The sequence below is a fragment of the Protobothrops mucrosquamatus genome, unplaced genomic scaffold, assembly GCF_001527695.2.
Source record: "Protobothrops mucrosquamatus isolate PMUCROS unplaced genomic scaffold, P.Mucros_1.0 scaffold36, whole genome shotgun sequence".
In the NCBI taxonomy this organism is placed as follows: Eukaryota; Metazoa; Chordata; class Lepidosauria; order Squamata; family Viperidae; genus Protobothrops; species Protobothrops mucrosquamatus.
Genome location: NW_015386420.1, coordinates 117588 through 139630, shown reverse-complemented (window position 1 = coordinate 139630; position 22043 = coordinate 117588). Strand labels below are relative to the sequence as shown.

At 37.5% G+C, this 22043-nt stretch overlaps 1 protein-coding gene across 1 annotated transcript; it reads left to right on the top strand.

Annotated features, from left to right (window-relative positions):
• Window positions 1-2819: 2819 nt before the first annotated feature.
• On the top strand, window positions 2820-11047 carry LOC107283389 (heme-binding protein 1). Its single transcript, XM_015811282.1, has 5 exons — window positions 2820-2976; window positions 8317-8402; window positions 9506-9647; window positions 9782-9965; window positions 10317-11047. Exons 1-5 carry the CDS (start codon window positions 2832-2834, stop codon window positions 10489-10491), a joined length of 732 nt encoding a protein of 243 aa, XP_015666768.1. The 5' UTR covers window positions 2820-2831; the 3' UTR covers window positions 10492-11047.
• The last annotated feature ends 10996 nt before the right edge of the window (window positions 11048-22043 follow it).

The following is a 22043-nucleotide window of genomic DNA, read 5'->3' as shown; positions in this document are numbered from 1 at the left end:
TCAGGCTGTTTTAGTTTCCCACAGGAACATAAATTACCATCCCTCTGCTCAGCTTTTATATTCACCAGTTGCTGGGCTGGATAGAGAGAGGTCTTAAAGGGACAGGGCACCAGTAGCCCAGGATGCACCATTTTGCAGGCAGCCTGTCCTCTCACAAGCAAAATAAAAATAAATTGTGAGCAAGCTAATGTTGCTTGCTTCTGAAGAGTATTTGCACATTCATCTTCACTTATTTCTATATAAATGCCCATACATGCAGTACAATTAAAAGGTAAAACAATATTGCTTCAAAATAAATGTGGGAAATAAACTATTTTCAGATATTTTTGTTTTTTGTTTTATTTATCAATTTAAAATATCTAACAGGAATTATATTGGAATCCCTCTTAGAAGATACATTAATTAGATGTAATATTCATATGTAATAGCCATAACATTAGTCACCAGGTAGATACTGTCAAATGTTTGTCTGTTTAACAAATGCAGATTGAGATACTGAATTATAGATGGAATTATTTTCCGTACTGTAGTTTCCTGGCTATTACTGCAGTTAATACTTTTGCACCCATAGTAACAGAAGAGAGTACAAAGTCTACAGCTTGTGCCTCTTGTGAGATTTTTCTGAGGCTTTAATATTACTGTAATATAAAGCCTCATGAAATAATAAATGGAAATGGAAAGATTAAATGATTATACATTTCTAACAATATGGGTGCCAATAAATCAGTAAAAGTTCTGTGCCTATGGTGGAATATAAGCCAGAATCACAAAAGGGAGGGACTCTTTCCCAGGAAGCACAAAGAAGTTGGAATCTTTGGTATGCAGAATGAGTGAAGCCAAGACTCCCTCTAGCTGTTCACAGTGTATATGTGGTAGTTATGCAGATAAGTGCCTTAGTCTGGCAAGATTTCTGTCTATAGATGAGCAACAATAAAGAAACTTCTTGGAAGTAACTTCTTGTATTGTTCTTGGTTCCTTGGGCCTGACCGTGCCATTCAACTAGTTTCATAGACTGCAATGTCTCTGTCATGTGAGTGATTTTTTAATGTGATATCAGAAGATTGATAATTTGGTTATAGGAGTCCTTGGTTAACTGAATATAAAAATCATAAAACCGAGATTAACAGATTCTATCTTAGTAAATAACTGTCCATCATTGGCCTGAATTCTGTGTGTGTTTCAGATGATAACCCAATTACTTTTTAGCTTACATTACTGATTTCCAATATTTTCTGATTAACATTTTTCAAAGTAATCAAATTATTCTAAGTGTTGAAGCTCCAATTTAGGCTGTGCTGCTATAAATGCTTGATATGATTCATTAGTGGTGTTAATAAAAGTGGATCTTTAACCGTCTTCTGTAACTATATAAAATTACAGACTCTTGAGTTTCTCTTTTGCTGAGGCAAAAGCAATTATAGAATTCATAATGGTTATCTTAAATGCATTCCAGAGAGTTAATGTATTAGTAGAGCCCTGAGTTATTTCAAAGAATAGATTTCCTTCTTAATATATTTCACAAAAAAAAAATCTCTTTAGAGAAAAATATTCAAATATATAATGCCATCTACAATTGGCTAATTTATAATTGTTAAGCCATGGTGGCCCAGTGGTTAGAATGCAGTATTGCAGGCTACTTCTGCTGACTATGTCATCTCCAACAGTGGCTGTCCATCCTCTGTTTATACAACTTCAGCAAACAAAACAATAATTTCCATTGTTGAACAGCTCTTACTGTTATAATTTTTTCCTATATCCAACCAAACTTTAAGTCATTGTTTCTTGTCCTGGCTTCTGAAGCAACTCATTCAACAACTCAAGCAATTTACCCAGTGCCCCAACCATTTCACATCAGTGATCGGCCATCCATCTATCCATCCATCCATCTATCTCAATTTATTAGCTGTCCAATTCTAAATGATTCTGGGTTCATACAAAACTGGAAAATCCATAAAAACATATAAAACAATAAACCAAACACAGTCCAGCCTAAGACAGTCTTATAAAAACATTAATAAAACAGGGCCCACAGAAATATAATGATATATTGATACATGAACCGGTGGCAGCACCGCACAAGCTTGAGCGAGAGATGGCTGGAGCTGCAGGGCTGTCAGGGCTCAGCGGAACCACCAGGATCAGCGCCAGGCTCCAGCTGGAGCTCGGCACTGATCCTGGCGCTTCTGCTGAGCCCAGAAGAAGCACCAATCAGCTGGAATGTTGCAGCATCTCCAGGGTCTTGTGAATTACATTTAGATGCTTGGCAACTGATTCATATTTATGACGGTCACAATGTCCCAGAGTCATGTGAAGTGACCAAAACCTGCTGCAATCACCCAGCAGACGGGGGGAATAAAAACCAAACACCCCCCCTCCGCTGCCAATCCTCAACAGAAATGCTCACAACAATGAAAACCTCGGACAGGAGGAAGAGCGCCATCGGGTGGGCAGGCAGGTGTCTTGCTCGGCTGTGCCTTGGGGGGCACTTTTTTCAGTGCCATTGTAACTTGGAACAGTCACTAAGCAAACTGTTTTAAGTCAAGGACTACTTGTACTTCATCACTTTTTTCTTTTTTGGGGGGGGTCATCAAGTTTTTGACACCTTGCTAGGCGACTGGTGGTACTCGGATATTGCCATATCCTAAAAGTGGTACAATGGGTGAAAAGGTTGAAAAGCCCTGCTTTATAGCACCTACAAATCTCACAGGCAAGGAGGAGGTTTCCCTCCAAACTGTGTTTTGTCTACAAATGATATGAAACCATTGTTTTGCTATCATGAGCAATTCAGAGAATATAATTTGAATTTTTTTTGCAGAAGCTGAGGTGTTAATATGGATCGTATTACCCTTGAAGAACTAAATGAAATGGATGATGAGATCCAGGATGAAGAACAAGAACAAGATGAAACAGAACAAAATAGGCTGTTTTCTCTGTGGGAAACAGTAGCCAACAGTCATCAAGTGATACTTCCTCAAGGCAAAAAATTGAATCTAACTTTTTATTTGCTGCATATTGATATACTGCACTTGCAAAGTGGAGAGACGGTAGAAATTTTTCACCTATAGGGCAAAGTCAATTTGTATAAAAGAATTGATATTGATTTAAATTTATTTGCAGTGTTTTAATCTCAATTTCTACTAAAAGATACCTAGAATTAATAAAAATAGTAAATAACACAATTAAAATCTATTCATTTAAAGCAGTATTTCTCAACCTTGACAACTTTAAGAAGTGTGGACTTTAAGATGATGGCTGGGAAGTTCTTGGATTTGAAGTTCACACATCTTAAAGTTGCTAAGGTGAGAAACACTGATTTAAACTCATGATCAATAATGTATAATTTACGACAGTGGTTCTCAACCTTTTCTTCACCACAGACCCCCTTTAAATACCTTTTGTGACCACAGACCATGGCCAGAGACCACCAAAACTTAAGATTTAAATCATAACATTTCTTCAAGCCTTTGCGGACCCCTGTGACGACTAAGCACTTCCCCCATCTATGGACCACAGGTTGAGAACCACTGATTTAAAGCAATAATAGAAAACTTTGAGAATCAATTACAAAAATAGATGGGAAAAATCAAGTAATGACATTAAACTTGAAAAGACAAACATTAGGTGTTAAGGAATCCAGAAAATAGGAATAACCCATGAAAAGTCCCACTTCCTTGTGAATACCAAGGAAGTGGGACTTTTCATGGGTTATTCCTATTTTCTGGATTCCTGAATACCAAGGAAGTGAGGAAATAGAAAGTGCAGAAAAAATAGAAAAATAGAAAAGAAATAATACAAATATAATAAAGAAAAGAAATATATGAAGAAATGAATTCCCCTTCATTACAATAAGTATTAAACAATTTTAGTAACTTACCACCTTTTATACAACAAATGATCTCTTCTTACCATATCCTATCTCTTATCTATAAATAAATCCTTAAAGTCTCATCATTTGGTTCTGGTCAGCAAAAGTCCATTAAGGGTAACCAAAAATAACAACATACAACAATCAACTTTATATTCTTTCTTTTAACTCTTTTGATCTTTAGTCCCGTCTAAGAATATCCTAGAACTTTATATTTTTTTTTCTTTATCTCTTCTCATAAAGTTCTTCAAAACCTTAAAAACAATCCTAACCCTAACAAAGCTTTACAATTTTTTGTAAATCCAATATAGGAAAATTATTCAGATCATTCTTTTTGTTTTTGTATACATTTTAATTATTGTTATCAGCTAGTTTCTTTTGTATATTTAGTGCAACATTATTTTTCATGTCATTCTTGTAGCCTGCCATTTTTAAATCCACGTTCAGATGAGTCTTAGTCTTAAACATCTTCCATCTTTTAAACACGGTATATCTATAGAGGCAGACACTTAAAATTAATTTAACCGTTGCTCAAAATATCCTTCAGTATGTCCAGTTAGATATGTTAAAATATTTTTCTCCATTCTGTATTAGTCAAATTTAAATGTTCTTATCCTTTCATTCTAATCTTTAGTTCCTTCTGGTTTTCTCTAATGTCAGACACATGACATAGTCTTTAGTTTCAATCTATTTTTTTTAGAAAATTTAAAACAAAAGATTTCCCATGGGGCAGTTTTAACCAGCTTTTTGCTGTTTATTTGCTGTTTATTTCAAAATATTTTTGAAGTACTTAACATTTATATTTAAAACTTGTTTTGTAAGGATTGAAGGAAATTCAGTGCCGTAAAATTAGTTAATTCAAAAGTTCCTAATAGCGAAAAAACATTAACATTTTCTGAAAGTGATGACAAAAAGGAATACTGTAATGAATCCACTGACCCATAAAGGCACCAACCACAGTTTGAGCAAAAAATAGCTATTCCCTTGTCTCCCAGATTTCTAAACCTGCTAGAGACTATTGTATTGCATCTCCTCACAAGGAGCAGTTGTATGGAGCACTTGTGGGTAATCTTAAGTCCTCTCCTTGTCCAGAGAGGAATTATGAAGAGCCAGTCTGCTCACCAGCTCTTTATTCCACTGCATTCATCATCTCCGCTTTTAGTGGAGGTGCTTCAGTTCACTGTTTTTGTCCCAGAAATCCCAGTGTTCTCTCCATCTTTCAGGTGAACCATCCACTTTGTTTATTGTTGTGTTACCTATTAAGAATATGTCAGTTTTCCCAATGAAGGTAGTTGGTAGAAGTGTAATGAAGACTTTAATAGACACAGGTAGTCCTTGTGATTGGCAATTCTATTATCTGCATTTCTGCACATTTGTGGTTAAAATACCACACCTTAATATCTGCAGTAATGAGTTTTGTGTATCTGCATTTTTTTGCCCTGGAGTTCCAGATAGTTTGCCATTATGCACACACGCAAAGGATGCATTGAACTTCCATCCACATAACCTTCCCAGATATCTGCCACCTATCTTTCCAGAACCCATCAGCCCTAATCTTGCCACACATCCACCAATCTTCATATTGTCTTCCAGTTATTAAGTTCCTATGCTGCCCATCTCACCTAAGTAACCATTATATGGGTGTCCTCTTCTTGCATATGTTTTTGGAAATGTTTATATCAAAATGAGCAAGTGGATAGTACTGTATTGGATTACAGAGATAATCTCGATGAAGGAATGGAACAACAGTTAATCCTGGATATTCAAAGGATATTCAAAATAACTTGCAGAAAAACAATATTTTTGATTTGGAAATTATGTTGATTCTGTTTGGTATAAGGGAATAAAGAGGGATATTCTGGCAGGCTTTTATTATAATCTATAAGAGTGAAGTACAGTAGCATTCCTGAAATCCTTGCTCTGTTTGTTTCCTGATCTGGCCTCCCTTGAAGGGCTGACAAACAGACTGCTGAAGAAAGTGGCAAAAGTTCTCACAATCTGCTGGGTTTGAGTGAAAAAGTAAAGCTGCTAGTCATGTTGCTTGTACAGACATCCATTGAGCACCATTACAGTATCAGAGTTTATTGTCAACTGCATAAAGAAAAGCCAATATCTGTGCAAGTGTTGTATTAAGGACATCTCAAGAATGTCAAGGTTTTATTGTATGGGATCCCTAAATATGGGAAAGATCCTTGAAGTGTTGGTACAGAACCAAGCCCAGAAGAAGATTCTATTGAGTAGATCAGTAATCTGGAAAAAAATGCTACAGCTTTATAGGCAGTTTGCAGCAGGAGGTGCTGAATGTGGTCAGTGCCCAGTAAGGCCTGATTTCAAAGACTTAGGCAGCACTATGTCTTCTGCAATATCAAACTAATAGGAGAAGTAGTGTTGATGAACCACAAAATAGCAGAGAAATATCCAGCAGAGTTCTAACTAAGTATGAAGGGTAAAGACATAAGCTGATACAAAATTGATGAGACTGACCATTCTGGAAATGGATGGCACACTGCTCCTTAATCAGGAATATTCTGGGCTTCAAGACAGTCAAGTGCCACTTTTTTCCAGAGATGTGGCAATGCTGCAAGGAACTGTCATGTTATCAAAGCCATGCTTCTTAGAACTCTCATGCCATGAAAAAGAAGAACCAGTTTCCCATTTCTGGAGAACCGATCCTCTGCTTTTCTCTAACTCGTTATGTTGCATTCTACATTGTGTGATATTTTGCCTCTGAGAATCTGGTCTTCAGCGTCCTGCTGTTGTTCAACTACACTGCTGGTCATTCTGAGACAATGTAGTTGTTACCCCCAGGGCTTTTTTTCTCATAGAATGCCCAGAACAGAGTTCCGGCACCTTTTTTGGATGGAACCTTGTAGGGTAGGCAAGGCGGGTTGTATGACGTGTGTGAGTTCCGGCACCTTTTTTTTTTTTTTTAGAAAAAAAGCACTGGATACACCCATATCTTGAAATCACTATTTTGCCATGCAGCACCACCTTCTTAACTTATGGACCAAGGTCTGATAACAACATCTTCAAGATGATGCAGGAACTCATAGAAGTGAGTCAAAGCTTTCAGAAATGTTAAATATATATAGTTCACCAATGTTCCATGACTATTGGACCCCTTCCCCTAAATGTTTAAAAAGGCTGAATGACAGCTCTTTTTTATCTTAGTGCTTAAGAATTTGAGGACTGACTATATGATCCTGTTTTGTTACGACTATCTTCTGGTTTCAAGTTTGAAGATTAAAAAGACGTGTTCTCTGTTGATTTTTGAAATATATTGTAAAAATTAGAAGATCTCAGTACTTCATTTTTTTGTTGAGTTAATTATATATTAATACAATATTGTCGTTTTATTTTTTCCTCTTTCATGTTAATTATAGATATTTTTAATTATACAGTATTACCACAAATTTTTGTTTCTTAATCTCACTATAATCTATGAAATAAATCATTTAAAAAACCCATCAATTTCTATTCATCAGCAAATGCTGGAGGAACTCTACTTTGCAACTGCATTGTAGGTAGTCATCTATTCATCTGCTGTAATTGTTTCCTGAATAACTGATAATTTGCAGTGGATCCCCAACCTTGCATGCATTGTCGATGGAGAGGATTGGAAGACTTCAAATCACAAAATGTGGAGGAGTTCCCTCAATTCTATCAGAAGCAGCTGATGTAGGAAGAATTGGAAGAGATCTTCTCCTTCAAAGCAAGTTGCTGTCTGACATCCTGCAACTGGGGCATGTCTTGGTGGCAGAGTGCTTGAACTTTATTCCCTGCAGAGCACAACATCAATTCAAAAGGCAAATGCAGGCTGGTTTGCAACACCATTATGATTATTAAGTCAGCTACTTTGAAATGGTAATTATAGCTATCAGCACAGCAGTGGAGTCATCATCAGAAAACATCATTGGTACTAAATGCCTTCTACAGTATTCTTATTTGCCTGTATTTTATAAGCACTAAACACTGTATACACTAAAAATTACTACTACTACTTTACTGTTAGTATTCTTTAATTACTTTGAAGAAGGAAAGATGGATTTTTGTTGCTGCAGACCAAAGACCAAGAAAAATAGTGCTGTGAACTCTAGAATGGAATAAAGGAACTCCAGTGTTTCTTTATTTTGATTTTCGCTGTTGTCACTCCAGTACTCAGGTAAAGAAGAATTTACAATCTGAGATAGACAAAGTCCAGCATGCTTATTTCTACTCTGCCAGACAGTTTTTAGCAATTTTTCTTTCTCTAGAACCTAGCATTACCCCCCACCCTCCAATTCCCACAGACTCAAAGTCTCAACCACTTCATTATGCATGGTTGGAGGCTGGAACACACAAATATGAATTAATGAAAAGCATTTTAAGTAGAAGGTTATTTAGAAATGCAGTTGTGTACAAATGTTTTCATCCTTAAAGTTAATTTTTCCCAATTAACTCTGTTCCAATAGACATGGCAGGTCCAATAGTACAGATGACCCACCATAACCATGTGCGAGAACCTGTGCCCTACACTGTTTTATCACAGCATGAGAAGGTAAGCAATCATATTAATGTAAATGTTTATTGCCTAACAGGCATAGACTGCTGTTTCTGAATAACGTAATATATGTATCCAGCTGATTATCATATTTTTGGATAGATGAGGAAGAATTGTAGAATAAAATCATAAAATGTTCCTGGTTTCCTTAAGTGTCCATGATTTCACCCAAACTATAGTTCTAGCCATCATTAAGTTTCTACCAAATTTGTCTTTTGGATGTGATTTTGAGGATATAGCCTATTATATTTCTACTCAAAACTAAATTTCACCATCTGCAGTAAAGCGGTAGAGAACTACAGTCTAAATAGTCCACCATGCAAATTATTCCAGAGTAAGACAGCCTAATAATTTTCAGATCATTTGGAAAGATTTACTATATTAGGGTCGTAGCCCAAAGGATGATGAGTAGGAGTTGCATTATACTCTTTCCCATGAATCTGCTTTTTTTTTACTGTTTACTATTTCAGTTTTAATGATGGCAATATTCTTAAAACAGTTATACCTGTAGTCTGTGTTAACTTTGCTTCAGTTTGTTTATATTAAAAGCACATGGTGCCTTTTGGGATTCTTCTGGACCAAATGTGTAGTGTAGACTGTTACCAACCATGTCTTCTTCAGAAACATACGTCTTTTTAAAAGGGACTAATGAAAAACAAAAGATAAGTTATCTCTACTTTTAGATGCTTTGTAATTTCAGCTTATAGTGATAAAATTGAAATGAATTATTAGGAAAGATATATTTTACATTTAAGATGCACAATAAAATGGATAAACACATATATAGAAACACATGTGCACACAAACATACACAAGAAGATTTTACTTAAAACATTTACATCAGTAATACCGGTGTGTATTGGAATATTAACATTACGTATAGTTAAATGTTTCCCCAAATTTGTATTTATTTTTTAAAAAATGTGAAACAGTAGCTTTTATTCACATACCAACATTCCCCCAAAAATTATATAATTTGTAAAGATATCAAATTTGACTCAGTTAATGTAATTATCTAGATTTAAAAACTCATAAACTTTGTTACACTGTTGATATTTCTTCCCCTGGCAGTAAAACCAGTTCTTTCCTTCTTGGTTCAGTGTGAGGAAACAACATATGAGGAACGTCTATACCCTGCTGGGAAATGGGCATGCATCACCAAAGGAGAACCCAAGTATGAGCAGAGCACCTCACTGAGTTTCATGAAACTTATAAGATACATCTGCAAAGAGAATTCCCTAGGTATGTACAGGCAGGTGGCATGGGGAGATGTAGAAGTTTACATGACCAGGATTAATGGGGTTTGGAAAAACAAGGAATGGATTTCCCTAGGTTTACCTTTCATAACTGATATTTTTACCCATATCTTTATCCAGGCCAGCACTTGGGGATGACAGTACCTGTGATTAATGAGATCCACCTGAATAAGGAGGGTACTGATTTGGTCCAAGAAGTTATCACTGCTTATTATCTTCCTCAGGAATTTCAGCTTAATCCTCCTCTCCCCATGGATCCAGAAATCCAAATCCTAGAAAGATCACCACTTCAGGTTATCACCAGGTGAGTCCTGGTGGACTTGGCTATGCTTTAGATGCAAACAGCCTTTTAAGTAGAGTAGGAATTGACTTGCTTTTCATTCTAAGCAGGAAAAAGAGTATGCATGACTGGGAAAATAGTTTCTAAGTAAAGGAAAATATGCCTTTGGTTATAATAATGGAAAAAGGAAAGGATCTTGTGGCGAAATTGGCTCTTTGTTAGGCCAGTTTTTCTCATATTTTAAAAAAGGTTAGGAACTTTGCATTGATTGATGGATAGGTAGATGGGTAGGTGAATGCTGGATAGATAGGAAGGAAACCAGATGCTAAACACAATATATTTATATAACTGTTTTGTTGTTAACTTTCTGTAAAGGGAGTTTTATGGGCCAGCTACTGAGGAGACAATCCTGCGAGAGATTCACTTTCTTTGGGAGTTATTGGGCTCGACAGATAATGTGCTCCGTGAAACATACTTGGTGGCTGCATATCAGAACCCTAGTATACCCAATCGTCGCAATGAGATATGGTTTATCCGGAGAACAGATTGAAAACATCATGGATTTCTGACAAGATTTGTAATCCAGTGAATCCAGTTTAGATGGCAGTTCTAGCCTGAAGGAGATGAATGCACTTCCCAACTTACTCTAGAACTGACCTGATGACCCATTTCTTTCCCTTGAGGGCATTAAGGAGTTGTGTTCCCTCCTATGACTTCAGAAATAGGGAAAAACAAGAACATGGAAAAGTAGTATGGTTTTCTGATGTTCCTAGAGGGAACTGGCACTGGAAGAATCTATGGATATCTGCTTCATTGACTTTGAAATTTGTCCATGCACAGTTGAGTTAAAATGCATCAGAAATTGCAACTGTTCAGCCTGGTATTTCAAATGATCTAAATTCATCTGGAAATGAATTTGGAGTGGCAGTCTGTAGCTGGATGGGGCATGGGGCATAGTTTTACTTCCAGTGCTTACTTAGATAATTTAATTTCTGGGCAAGAGGCTATATCTTTTAGCCATGTATAAGATACTTCTAATCACCTTTGTTCCAGCTTGACATGGAATAATTTCAGACTTTCCTAAGTGGGTTGATTTGAATATATCCTAGAACAGGGCTTTTCAACCAGTGGTACAGGTACCACCTGTGGTACATTGGTACCTGGCAGGTGGTACGTGACCATCCTAGAAAAGTGGTAGCGGGGGAGGGGAATGAGCTGAACCGGTGGTAGCACCGCACAAGCCTGAGCGAGAGATTGCTGGAGCTGCAGGGCTGTTAGGGCTCAGCGGAAGCACCAGGATCAGTGCCACTTTCCAGCTGATTGGCGCTCTTCGGGGCTGTCAGGGCTCAGTGGAAGCGCCAGGATCAGCGCCAGGATCCAGCTGGAGCTCTGCGCTGATCCTGGTGCTTCTGCTGAGCCCTGAAGAAGCACCAATCAGCTGGAAAGCAGCACTGATTCTGGCACTTCTGCTGAGCCCTGAAGAAGCACCAATCAGCTGGAATGTTGCAGCATCTCCAGAGTCTTGTGATTTACATTCAGATGCTTGGCAACTGATTCATATTTATGACGGTCACAGTGTCCCAGGGTCATGTGAAGTGACCAAAACCTGCTGCAACCACCCAGCAGACGGGGGGAATAAAAACCAAACACCCACCACCACCCCTGCTGCCAATCCTCAACAGAAATGCTCACAACAATGAAAACCTCGGACATGAGGAAGAGCGCCGCTGGGCGAGCAGGCAGGTGTCTTGCTCGGCTGTGGTTAGGGAGGCACTTTTTTCAGTGCCATTGTAACTTCGAACAGTCACTAAGCGAACTGTTGTAAGTTGAGGACTACCTGTACTTTATCACTTTTTTCCTTTTTTTTTTTTTTTTTTTGGTCATCAAGTTTTTGACACCTTGCTAGGCGACTGGTGGTACTCGGATATTGCCATATCCTAAAAGTGGTACAATGGGTGAAAAGGTTGAAAAGCCCTGTCCTAGAAAGCTCTTCCCAGGAACAATCTCCCCTGAATGGGAGATCAGAGAATTGGAGATCAGAGAAATCCTCTTCTGTTTTCCTAAGAGTGGTATAACACCTGTTCTGTGACCTATCCGCCAACTGGACTTGTATTCATAGATGCTTCCAGACTGCTGATTACCGCTTTCATTTTTTCCTCCTTTATAGACTTTTTTCTATTAATAAAAGTAAATGGAAGCTACAGCGGAAAAATATAGGACACTTATCAATGAAAAAATTGATTATATAGACCCTGAATTCCTTTTTATTTTCTTAATGAACAAGGTAATTGTAAAATAATGGCCATATCTAAAAGCATCCCATCATTTTGCAGACCCTATAGCAAGGTATTCATTGAGTGAGCCATGTGTTTAAGTTGGCTACATTGTTGCATTGCCCCACATCATATTACATTGGTTGATTTCATGGCCAAGAAAGTTGCTGTCTTCTCTGAAGGAGGATAATAGCACAGAGCAATTGTGAAATAAAATCTAGCTCAAACCTCTCTGATGCTTCTTATTGAGTTACATGGCATCTGATTTTATTTATTAGATTTTTATCTCACCTTTATAAGTAACTCAAGACAGTGAACATACATAATACACCTTCCTCCTCCTCTTTCTCCCATTACAACAACTCTATGAGGTGGGTTGGTCTAAGAGAGCGTGACTAGCTCAAAATCACCAAATCAGTTTTCATGCCTAAGGCTGGACTAGGCCTTAACTACTACACCAAACTGGCTCTAATTTTGATGATGGCTTAACATTATTTTTTGAAAGTCCAGAAATAGTTGTTATATAAAGAACAAATGAAGCATGTTTGTTTGAAACAGGAACACTGATTTTACACTGTGACTGTCTTCTTAAATGGCTATGTTTCTGAAAGTTTCCAAATCATCACCTAGAATATCTCTTGACTTCTTATATATCTCCAGTGGAAATCAGATGAGATCTAACTAGCTATAGTGGAACTCTTTCTGTCATCAAGGGTGATAAAATGTGCGGTATGTTCTATTCATCTACCAGCAGAATCAGTATACAGTAGCCACTGAACTGTGTAACTTCCCACTCCATAAACCCTCAAATTCAATTTTTAGTACTTCAGTTGATGGTAAATGAGCATGTTTTATATTTTTAGAAACTATAACTTTGATTTTAGTTATACAGATATTCGCAGTTGCAAAAATTAGTACATGTTCTATCACCTTCATTCAATTAGATCTAGCACTGCAGCTATAATTCAGCAATATCTAGAATTCTTCGGTGATAAAGTATCCTGTGCTTATCTGGCTATGGTATAATATGGATTTAATAAACCCTTCGATCATTTTGCTATTTATAGCAAAACAGCAAAGTTTTATTTTTAAACTAGTTTTAAAAACTTTTAGAAATGCAGTATTGAAAAATGCTGCAGAGGTACTAAATTCTCAGGGGCCTTTCAGAGACTGATCAGGCACTTCAGAGAAAATGCATTTGTTTAAATGATGAATAATCAAAGATCTAACAGGAACAGAAAAGGAGACAGTAAAAACATGCATTTTGCAAATACAGAAGGGAATAGCAAGATACATTGGGATTATACTGAAAGCAACAATGCATACAGAATGCAGAAAAGAAATTCTTTTGCTACATTAGCAAATAGCAAAGATACTTAGCAGAAACAATGAAATAATCCAAGAATTATCTGTTTTTGGTGAATAAAATATATGGATTACTTCAAGATTTTTAGGTCTATGGTTTTAGATAAATGTTAATGGAAGAATTATTTTGGTACATATGATATACTAAACCAGTGATGGCGAACCTATGACGTGTGTCAAAAGTCACAAGCCACATTTTGGGTTATATACCAGCATTCACCAACACCCAACAACAACTGTTCTTGAAAGCATGCCCCATTTTCATGCCATTTTTGGAAGCTGCAGAGGCTACACAAGAATGGGGTGTGCTCTCATACAGCCTCCAGAAGTTGTGTGAGAGGGCCGTGCTCTTGCATGGCCACTGGAGCCTCTGAAAATCACATAGGAACAGCATGCTTTCCACAGTTTAAGAGCACACTGTCTGAAGATAAGTGGCACACAGCATAACCTAGGGACCATTGAGCCACAGGGGAATTTGCACCATTCCCCAAGGCTTGTGCATCTGCTGGTGGCACTTGGGCTGAAGCCGAGGCCTGGGCCTCCGCCTCAGGCCCAGCCTCATTGCTGCCACCAAGTGCCACTGTTTAGGGTGGCCTAACTGGCGAGATAGAAAATGGTTTCTCTTGTTTGGTGGAACCAGCCTAATCAAGTTAGGCATTTTCCAAAGTGCCAGGCCCCAAAGATTTGCCATTACTGAACTAAACTATAAGTTAATTACACAGATTCAGTTTGCAAAAGATACTAGGCTAAAGTGTAGCTGATTGATTGGGGGTTCATTGTTTCATGCATAACAGCATATATGGGACACTGCAGAAAAAACATGTTCATGTCACCATTTTGAGGTCAGCAATTAGGAGTAAAAAATGCAGTTAAGCATAACTACATATTCAATGGCAGCTAGGATAATATTGTATAGTGTAGGATTAAAACATCTGTAATAAATCCACCTCATGTTATAACACAAAACATTCCAAGATGTGTCTCATTACTCTGAATTAGTGAACAGTCCTCTGGCTCTAGGTCATTTGTCTCTCTCTTCTCACTGGCTGCAGTCCTAAATTCTTGGAGACTGACTAGACAAATCCCTGTAGTTTTCTTGGCAAGGGAAGAAAAGCCCATTAACTGGAATTCCTTTTTAAATGATTGAATTGTGTATCCTTTATTTTCATTGGAGCTATTGATTTCCACAATCATTGATGGTTTCCTAACCATAGCACAGAGCAACAAATCTTGGAAATAAGAGTGGCATACTGTATAATAGGCATTTAACCCTCTATGACTGGCTATATATTTAAGAAAATTTTAACAGGCTCCTACCTTTAAGAAAACTCAATGTCTTCATCTATCCATCTAGAAAAAAATTCAGGAAAAAGAAACTTCAGCTTACAAAGTGCCCTTATTTCCTGTTTACATTTTATAAGATCTAATTAAGGATAGTGTAAAATTGTTCTTTATTATGTGAAAGAGAAGTAAAGGGATTCATCAGTAATTTCCAAGTTTTCAACATATTAGTGTGAAATTCTAAATTATAGTGTTCTGGAAGGAAGAGGAATCAAGACTTTGGCTTGTGAACCATTGACTTTAATTTCACCCTTTCACTGCACTCTTATACTTATTTCAACATAGCATTACAGTGGAAGATAGAAGTAAAAATATTATCGATGGCTTCTGTTTACTAAAACAGTATCCTAAGAGAAGAAATAACAATCACCCATTACTTTAAAATGTTGGAACGAACATCATAGTTTTTGCAAGAAATTTTTACTTTCACAGTGAATTATTTGTCTCTTGAGAGACAAAAGTTAAACCATTGTTAGTAGCAAATTGCATTAAATTACCTGGTCTAGACAACAGAATGCTTATATAGAATTAGTCATCTGGCTTAGTGTGTGAAATTATTCCAATCCATGGCAGATATATCTGAGGACAAAACTAATATGAGTAAAAATTAAATAATAGAAATTAAGAAATACAGAGTTGACCAAAGTGCCTTTGAAATTCTGAACATTAACTTTAAACACATTTTACTTCCCATTTATTATCAAATACAATAGTAAGGGCAGGATGGCCATGGCTGAAGTTTGCTGCAGTATAGCTCACCTGAACAATTTGAACAGCAGAAGCTGCCTTAAATCAATTCTTCAAATTGTGTTCCACAGAACTATAAGGTTTTGTAAGAACTTGATGCAGTTGAGTGAAAGATTAAGGGAAAACCCCAAGGTGCTTTTTTTCAAAAGGCAACTGGATATTCTTGGGGTTTTGTTTGAAAAAGTTTTTTTTCTCATCCAAGAAGCTTCTTCAGTTCTTGAAGAAACTGAAAGAAACTGAAGAAGTTTCTTGGATGAGGAGAAAAACATTTTCAAACAAAAAACCAAGAAAGTCCAGTTGCCTTTTAGAAAAAGCACCTTTGGGGCAACCATAACCTGAAAGATTGAGAATTTCCATAGATGCCAAGGACAAACAAAAGTACATTCCCTCATAGCCATTTTTTTTTTGTTAGTACAGCTCTTGATGAGGATTTCTAGGAATGGTTTTCCATTAACAAGTTCCATGGGCTGAAAAAAAAAAAAAGAAAACTTCTGCTTTAGGCCACCTTTCCTTCTACATACCTTTGCAAGAAAGGCCTTTACATCAATTGCTCTGAGATCAAAAGCCTCTTTTTTTATATAGGATTCAAAATGTTTCATTGTTGAATATTTGACTTTTTAAATATTGCCTTAAAGCTAGTAGCGATCTTGGATGATATTCCATTACTATCTCTCCACTAACAGTATCCATTCCACTGGAAGATTTTTTTCCCCACAAACCGTGAATCCAGCTTTTCCAGTTTGACAAAGATAGAAAAAGATTAAATAAACAGCCACTAATTTATTGGATAATCACATTATTTGTTTATAGTACAGCAAATCTAAAATAATGACACATAGTACTAATTGTTTCTTTCCAACAGGGAATGATAATGCTTAGATTGGAACATTAAAATAAACAGCTATATCCTAGTTCTGTTGTTAACTATTACCATGAGATATATATTTAATAAATGAATAAGTAGAGTTCTGTTCATATGCACTTTAAAACAGAAAAAGAAATATTACAAATTTGTAAGCAAATGACCCTTTATTCTGCAGTTTTCCAAAGCAGCATGTGAATTCCCTGATTAACAAAGGCCATTTACTACATGGTAAGTATTTTGTGAAAACACGAACAAGGGTTATAATCTTTATTGCCTCTTCCCTAGTTGCAAGCCTGTAAAGGAAATAGGGTTGTCACCAGCCCTGCTGTTCTCAGCTTGAGATAACAAAGAAATGAAATAGGATACAGAACCCTTTGATGTTCCGGGCCAAGTGATCATAGGGAAAACCTTGGGGGCCTGGAGAGTTAGCAGTCTCTTGTTAAGTGTCCTTGGAGCAGGAGACTGCAATGTCATGTAGCAGGCTAAACAATCCACCATACAGGTGTGACATGAATGTTGTATATAGAGTTTTAAACAATTGACTTTTAGACAATAACCAGATGTCTTGATTAAATTGTAGTTTTTTTTATAAATCTAATGGCCACTATTCCACATTTGGATAATCAGTAAACCAACTCTGTGGGGTAAAATAGTACAAATTAACTGGATATTCTGGCATAGCATGTCATAAGAACACTATTTATAAATTGGCCCACTAAAGTGATACTTTACTAATTTTGAATTTTTAGCATGTAAATATTTGGAATTCTTGTTATAAAAGAATAAAACTATGAATTAGAAAAACTGTTAATAGTGCTAATAGCATTACTTATCAGATGATTGAGAGGAAATTAAAATGATTTTATTACTTCCTCAAGGGTTTGTGGTTTCCTTCTCCAAAGGACCTGCTTTCCTTAATTCCTGCTATAAAAACTAGACCTAAAGTCTGTTTTTTTTCAGATAGTGGTTACACATGGTCAGTTATTTTTCTCAAGTAGCTAGTTATATGTGAATAGATCCTAGTACCAATCAGAAGTCATAGCAGTTTTTATCCCTTTTCCCCCTTGAAATTTAAAAAAAATACAGAAGTTGGAAAAATTATAGGTTAGTTAAAATTGAAGTTGGGTTTGGACTCTCTGTAAAATTAATAGATGGCATGATTCTATAATGAAGCTTAATCCGGGACACACACACAATTATGTTTTGCACAGCATTATTCCTAAGCATATTAATATTATTCTACTTAAACCACTGAATAAACAATTAAAATATAACTTGTTTGCATTACTTTGATGCACAACAATTCTCACATTTATTTACATTCCTTGAGCTTGGAACTTCCCATCAAGAGCAACCATGTACAATTTTTAATCCCTCCATAAAAAATTGTTTTGTAATAAACCCAAACTAGAGCTGCCAAGAGGTGAAATCTCATTAGCTTTAGCACTCAGGGTCCCCCTCAAAAGAAGTGTATTTCCCTGCAACATTTATGCACTACAGTATCCTTGAAAATAATTCTATCCTTATTTACATTATTTGAAAAGATTGCCCTATATTTATGAAAGTAATAGAATGATATCACTAAGAAAGAGCTGAAACACTAACTTGTAATTTAATCAAATATGAACAAATCTACAGTTATATTTAGTCACATTACTAAATCCATTACTAAATTTTCAACATCCATTATATTTCTCAGGTACTTGTGGCACATTAAAATTAAGTCTTGTAGTATTGAAGCACATAATTTTCTAATGACAGATACACTGAATATGTAGTCACATATACTAACCGAATTTAATCATGTTTTTTTGAATAAACTGCAAAAGACTGGGTCATGTTAACCCCAAACCAGATAAACCACATTATGTTTAAGCTTGATGTATGATCCAGTACCCATTGAATGAGACTGAATGAGACTGCTAAATTTGAAATGAACAGAAATAAGGCTGTTTCATGAATAAATTAATGGGAAGAGACAGTGGATAACATTTAGAAGGCAGCCTTATGCATATTGTTTCACGAGGAACAAATTATCTGGAAAAGGCAACAAGGAATTTTATGGCAGTTTAAAAAAGAACACATTTATTAAGGCACAAAAGTTTGCAGGTTCAGTCTCTCCCATTCATCAACTGCATGGAGTAGAATCTTGAAAGATGAAGTGTGCATGTATACCTACATTCATATATGTATACCTCTATTATGTGCCCAGAATTGGTTGCAGTTCTTTGATTATGTATCATCATGTCAGCAAAGACTCTTAGTAACCACAGAAAGATTTTTCTCCATGAGGATCTGTCCCCACCATGGTCCTTCAGGTATTTCCATGGTGCTCCCATTGCCATTGTAACTAAGTCCGTTCCCTTTGCAGCTGGTTGTTCTTTCTTTCCATCTTTTTCCAGCATTGGAACCTTCTCCAGAGACCTAGGTCTTAGCATAATATGTCCAAAACAAGAACCTAGTCACTTGCACCTGGAGTGACCATTCTAGGTTGATTTGTTCAGTGATAGTTTTTTTTCCTTCACTATCCAGGAATTCTCAGAAATCTTTCCCAACACAAAAGTTCAAAAGCGTCAGTACTGTATCCTCTTCAAATCTCTGTAAATCAATCATTCATTCAATGGGAGCGGTGGTGGGAGGAGGTTACAACTGCTAGAAATAGACAATAAGATTAGGGCAAAATGAACAGGAGAAAATATAGACGGAATCTAAACATATTGCAAGTAATTCTAAGTAAAACTATCGGATTGCAACATTAATTTAGTTAACTAGTATTAACCAAGCTGAAGCATATATTTTCGGGAGTGTCTCTAGGACATTCTGGGGAACCTTTCCTTTGAAATAATAATAATAAAAAAAAACTCGCATTGGGTCTCCCATCTTAAGAGCCCACCAAGTCCAGTCAGCAGAGGTCGCCCGCCAACCGGACAGGTAATTGGAGAGGAGAGGAGAGGAGAAATAAGTCGGGGCTGGTGGTCGCCAATTAGGTTCTGGCCTGCCTTTGCCGGAGCGGGATCCTCCTGCCCGGAAGCTCCACCTTGTCCCGGGTGTGCGAGGGGAGGGGAGGGGAGGGGCCGGGGCTGGCTTTGGCGGCTGGGCTGGCCTGGGCTAAGAGGTTTCTGGAGCTTTTTCTGAACAGCATGGAGTGAAAGCGGGTGCCAAGGCCGGAGTTGGCCGGGCGCAGCCGAAAAGAAAATCAAACCGGTGCAGCGTTGACCGCGGAGATGGCGAGGGGAGTCCTCCTCCTGCTGCTGCTGCTTGGTGAGTGCGAGGCGAAAAAAGCATAACTGGCCCTCTGACTCGTCGCCTCTTGTTCTTGTGCTTGCCCCGGCCGGCCAGTCGGTCTGCCTGATCACTCCAAACCGGGCGTCCCGCGCCGGCGTTCTTTTCCTTCTAGTTTGTTTGGGCTGGGCAGAACGGGAAGCCCCATTTTATGCTTTTGTCTGGAGGTGGAGTGGGGAGCGAGCAGGGTTTTGGAGAAATCGAAAAAAGTCGGTCCTCGCCCTGCCTCTTGAGCGGCGTGGATGCACTTTCTTCGAGGCGCTGAAACGCGCTCGGGCGGACCCCGGTCCGGCGAGGCGCGAGGGAGCTTGTGTGTCTCTTTGGGGGCTGTATTAGAAAGTAGGAACTCTGGTGCTGGGGGAGGTTTTTTGTTTTTTTTAAACGCCCCAGCACGGTTACGACTAACCGCCCCCTTTCAAGGGGTTCCTTTGTGTCCTCCGGAGATGTTGGAGGGAGCAGGGAAGTGGATGCCGAGAGTCGGTGTCTCTCTTTCCCGCTCTCCCTCCCCGCACGCTCTCTCTCCCTCGCAGCCATTTGGTGCCAAGACCCAATCAAGCCCCTCTCCGTCCGTAAGTGATTTCTTTCCCTCGCTCGCCGCCGCCTCCGCCGCTGCCACAACAGTTAGCGTCTCCCCCCCCCCCCCTTTTCTCCTCCCCTGTTTGGTTAGACCAGGCCCAGCAATTGCTCGGTGCCATTCAGACTGAACAGCGGGATCTTTCTCAAGCTGGCAGGCAACATTTCTTCTGGCTCACTCTAACGTGCTGGTTTGAAACTGCTCCAAGAAGGGCGAGAAAGGGGTGGCTGGAGGAATGAGAAAAATACATGCCAGCGCCTTTCTTCTGCTCCATTGGTGTCTTCGGAGAAATTTAAGATTCCATTCTTGATTCTGATAATGAATCTCTCCGTTCCGAATGGTCCTGAGAAATAATTGCAAGGTTAAATAAAGTCGTATTTATTACTGGACAATCCTATATGTGCCCTTTTGTGTTAAAATTGCAGCTGCATTGGAGACATCTTCCTTAGTAAGAGTTTTCAGGGTTCCAAACATTTGCCTATGTCTTCTGAACCCCACTGCCATTGATAAGCTTCTAAAGCAGTTGTGACAACTTTCAGTTTAAACCTTGATGATAGGTGCTGAATTTGAGACTATACCCTAGAATTTAAATTAACATAGTTCCATAGATCGTGGAATCAGATTATCTTGGCTGAGAAACGTGGCTAATGTTGTTTAAACCTGTGGAGAGGAGGGGAGATTTCTTTAATTCACCCTTCTTTAATTCACCCTCCAGTAATAACTCCCATTGATTAATTAGAAGTGCCAAATAGTTTTGTTATATTACATTTGGTTAGTAATACATGTATATAGGAATGAAATTATTGGCACATCTGTGATCTAGTGTTGATAAAAGATTGTGAATTTGAATAGGAGTGAAATTTCTGAATATGTTATTCACATAGACAGGGTATATCATGCCAGATTAATAGCTGGCATGTTATGTATTTGCTCTATGCAGTTTCTCCATTATTAAGAATCCAAGGAAGGCCTTGCAGCAGTTTTGATCTTGGAAATGATAATCGTAACTGAGAGTTGCTTCACATGTTAGAGAACTATCTAGTACAGTACTTAGGCCATATAGAGTGCAAAATAAGGCACATAAACTCTTAATATTAGGTTTTTTGTCCTCCAAGGAGCAATAAAACTTTATAATAATAAATTGTGCTATTGCTGTTAGAAATTTGCACTGTTGGTATACTTGTCAAAATGTTGAATTCTAGTAATCAAGATTATTTTTCTTTATCAATGAAGAATGCTTTTCACCAGTATATACAAAATAATAGCAGCACAGTTGTATTTAATGCTTAATATTCTCTTCAAGTTTCATGTCATATCTGATTTCAATATGAAATATGTACTCACTGATACAGTGGAAGAAATTGTGAAATTTAAACTGATATTGATATTTTTCTATGAGTCATGTGTTCTATTTAAACGCTTAAAATCTTTCATCAGTAGATGATTTGGATTTCAGAAAGAATTCACCTTAATAAATAATCTTATTGAGAGCAAATAGAACTATTTTGTGGATTGAAAAAGGAAGGCATTTTGAGGGAAATTAGTTATAAACTGGGTTCATGCGGTTCTGTTCAGCTATGGCTTGTTTTACCCATCTTCTGGTACATCTCAGTTGACTGAGTTTTCATACTTTGGTCAAATATGGTGTATGGAAT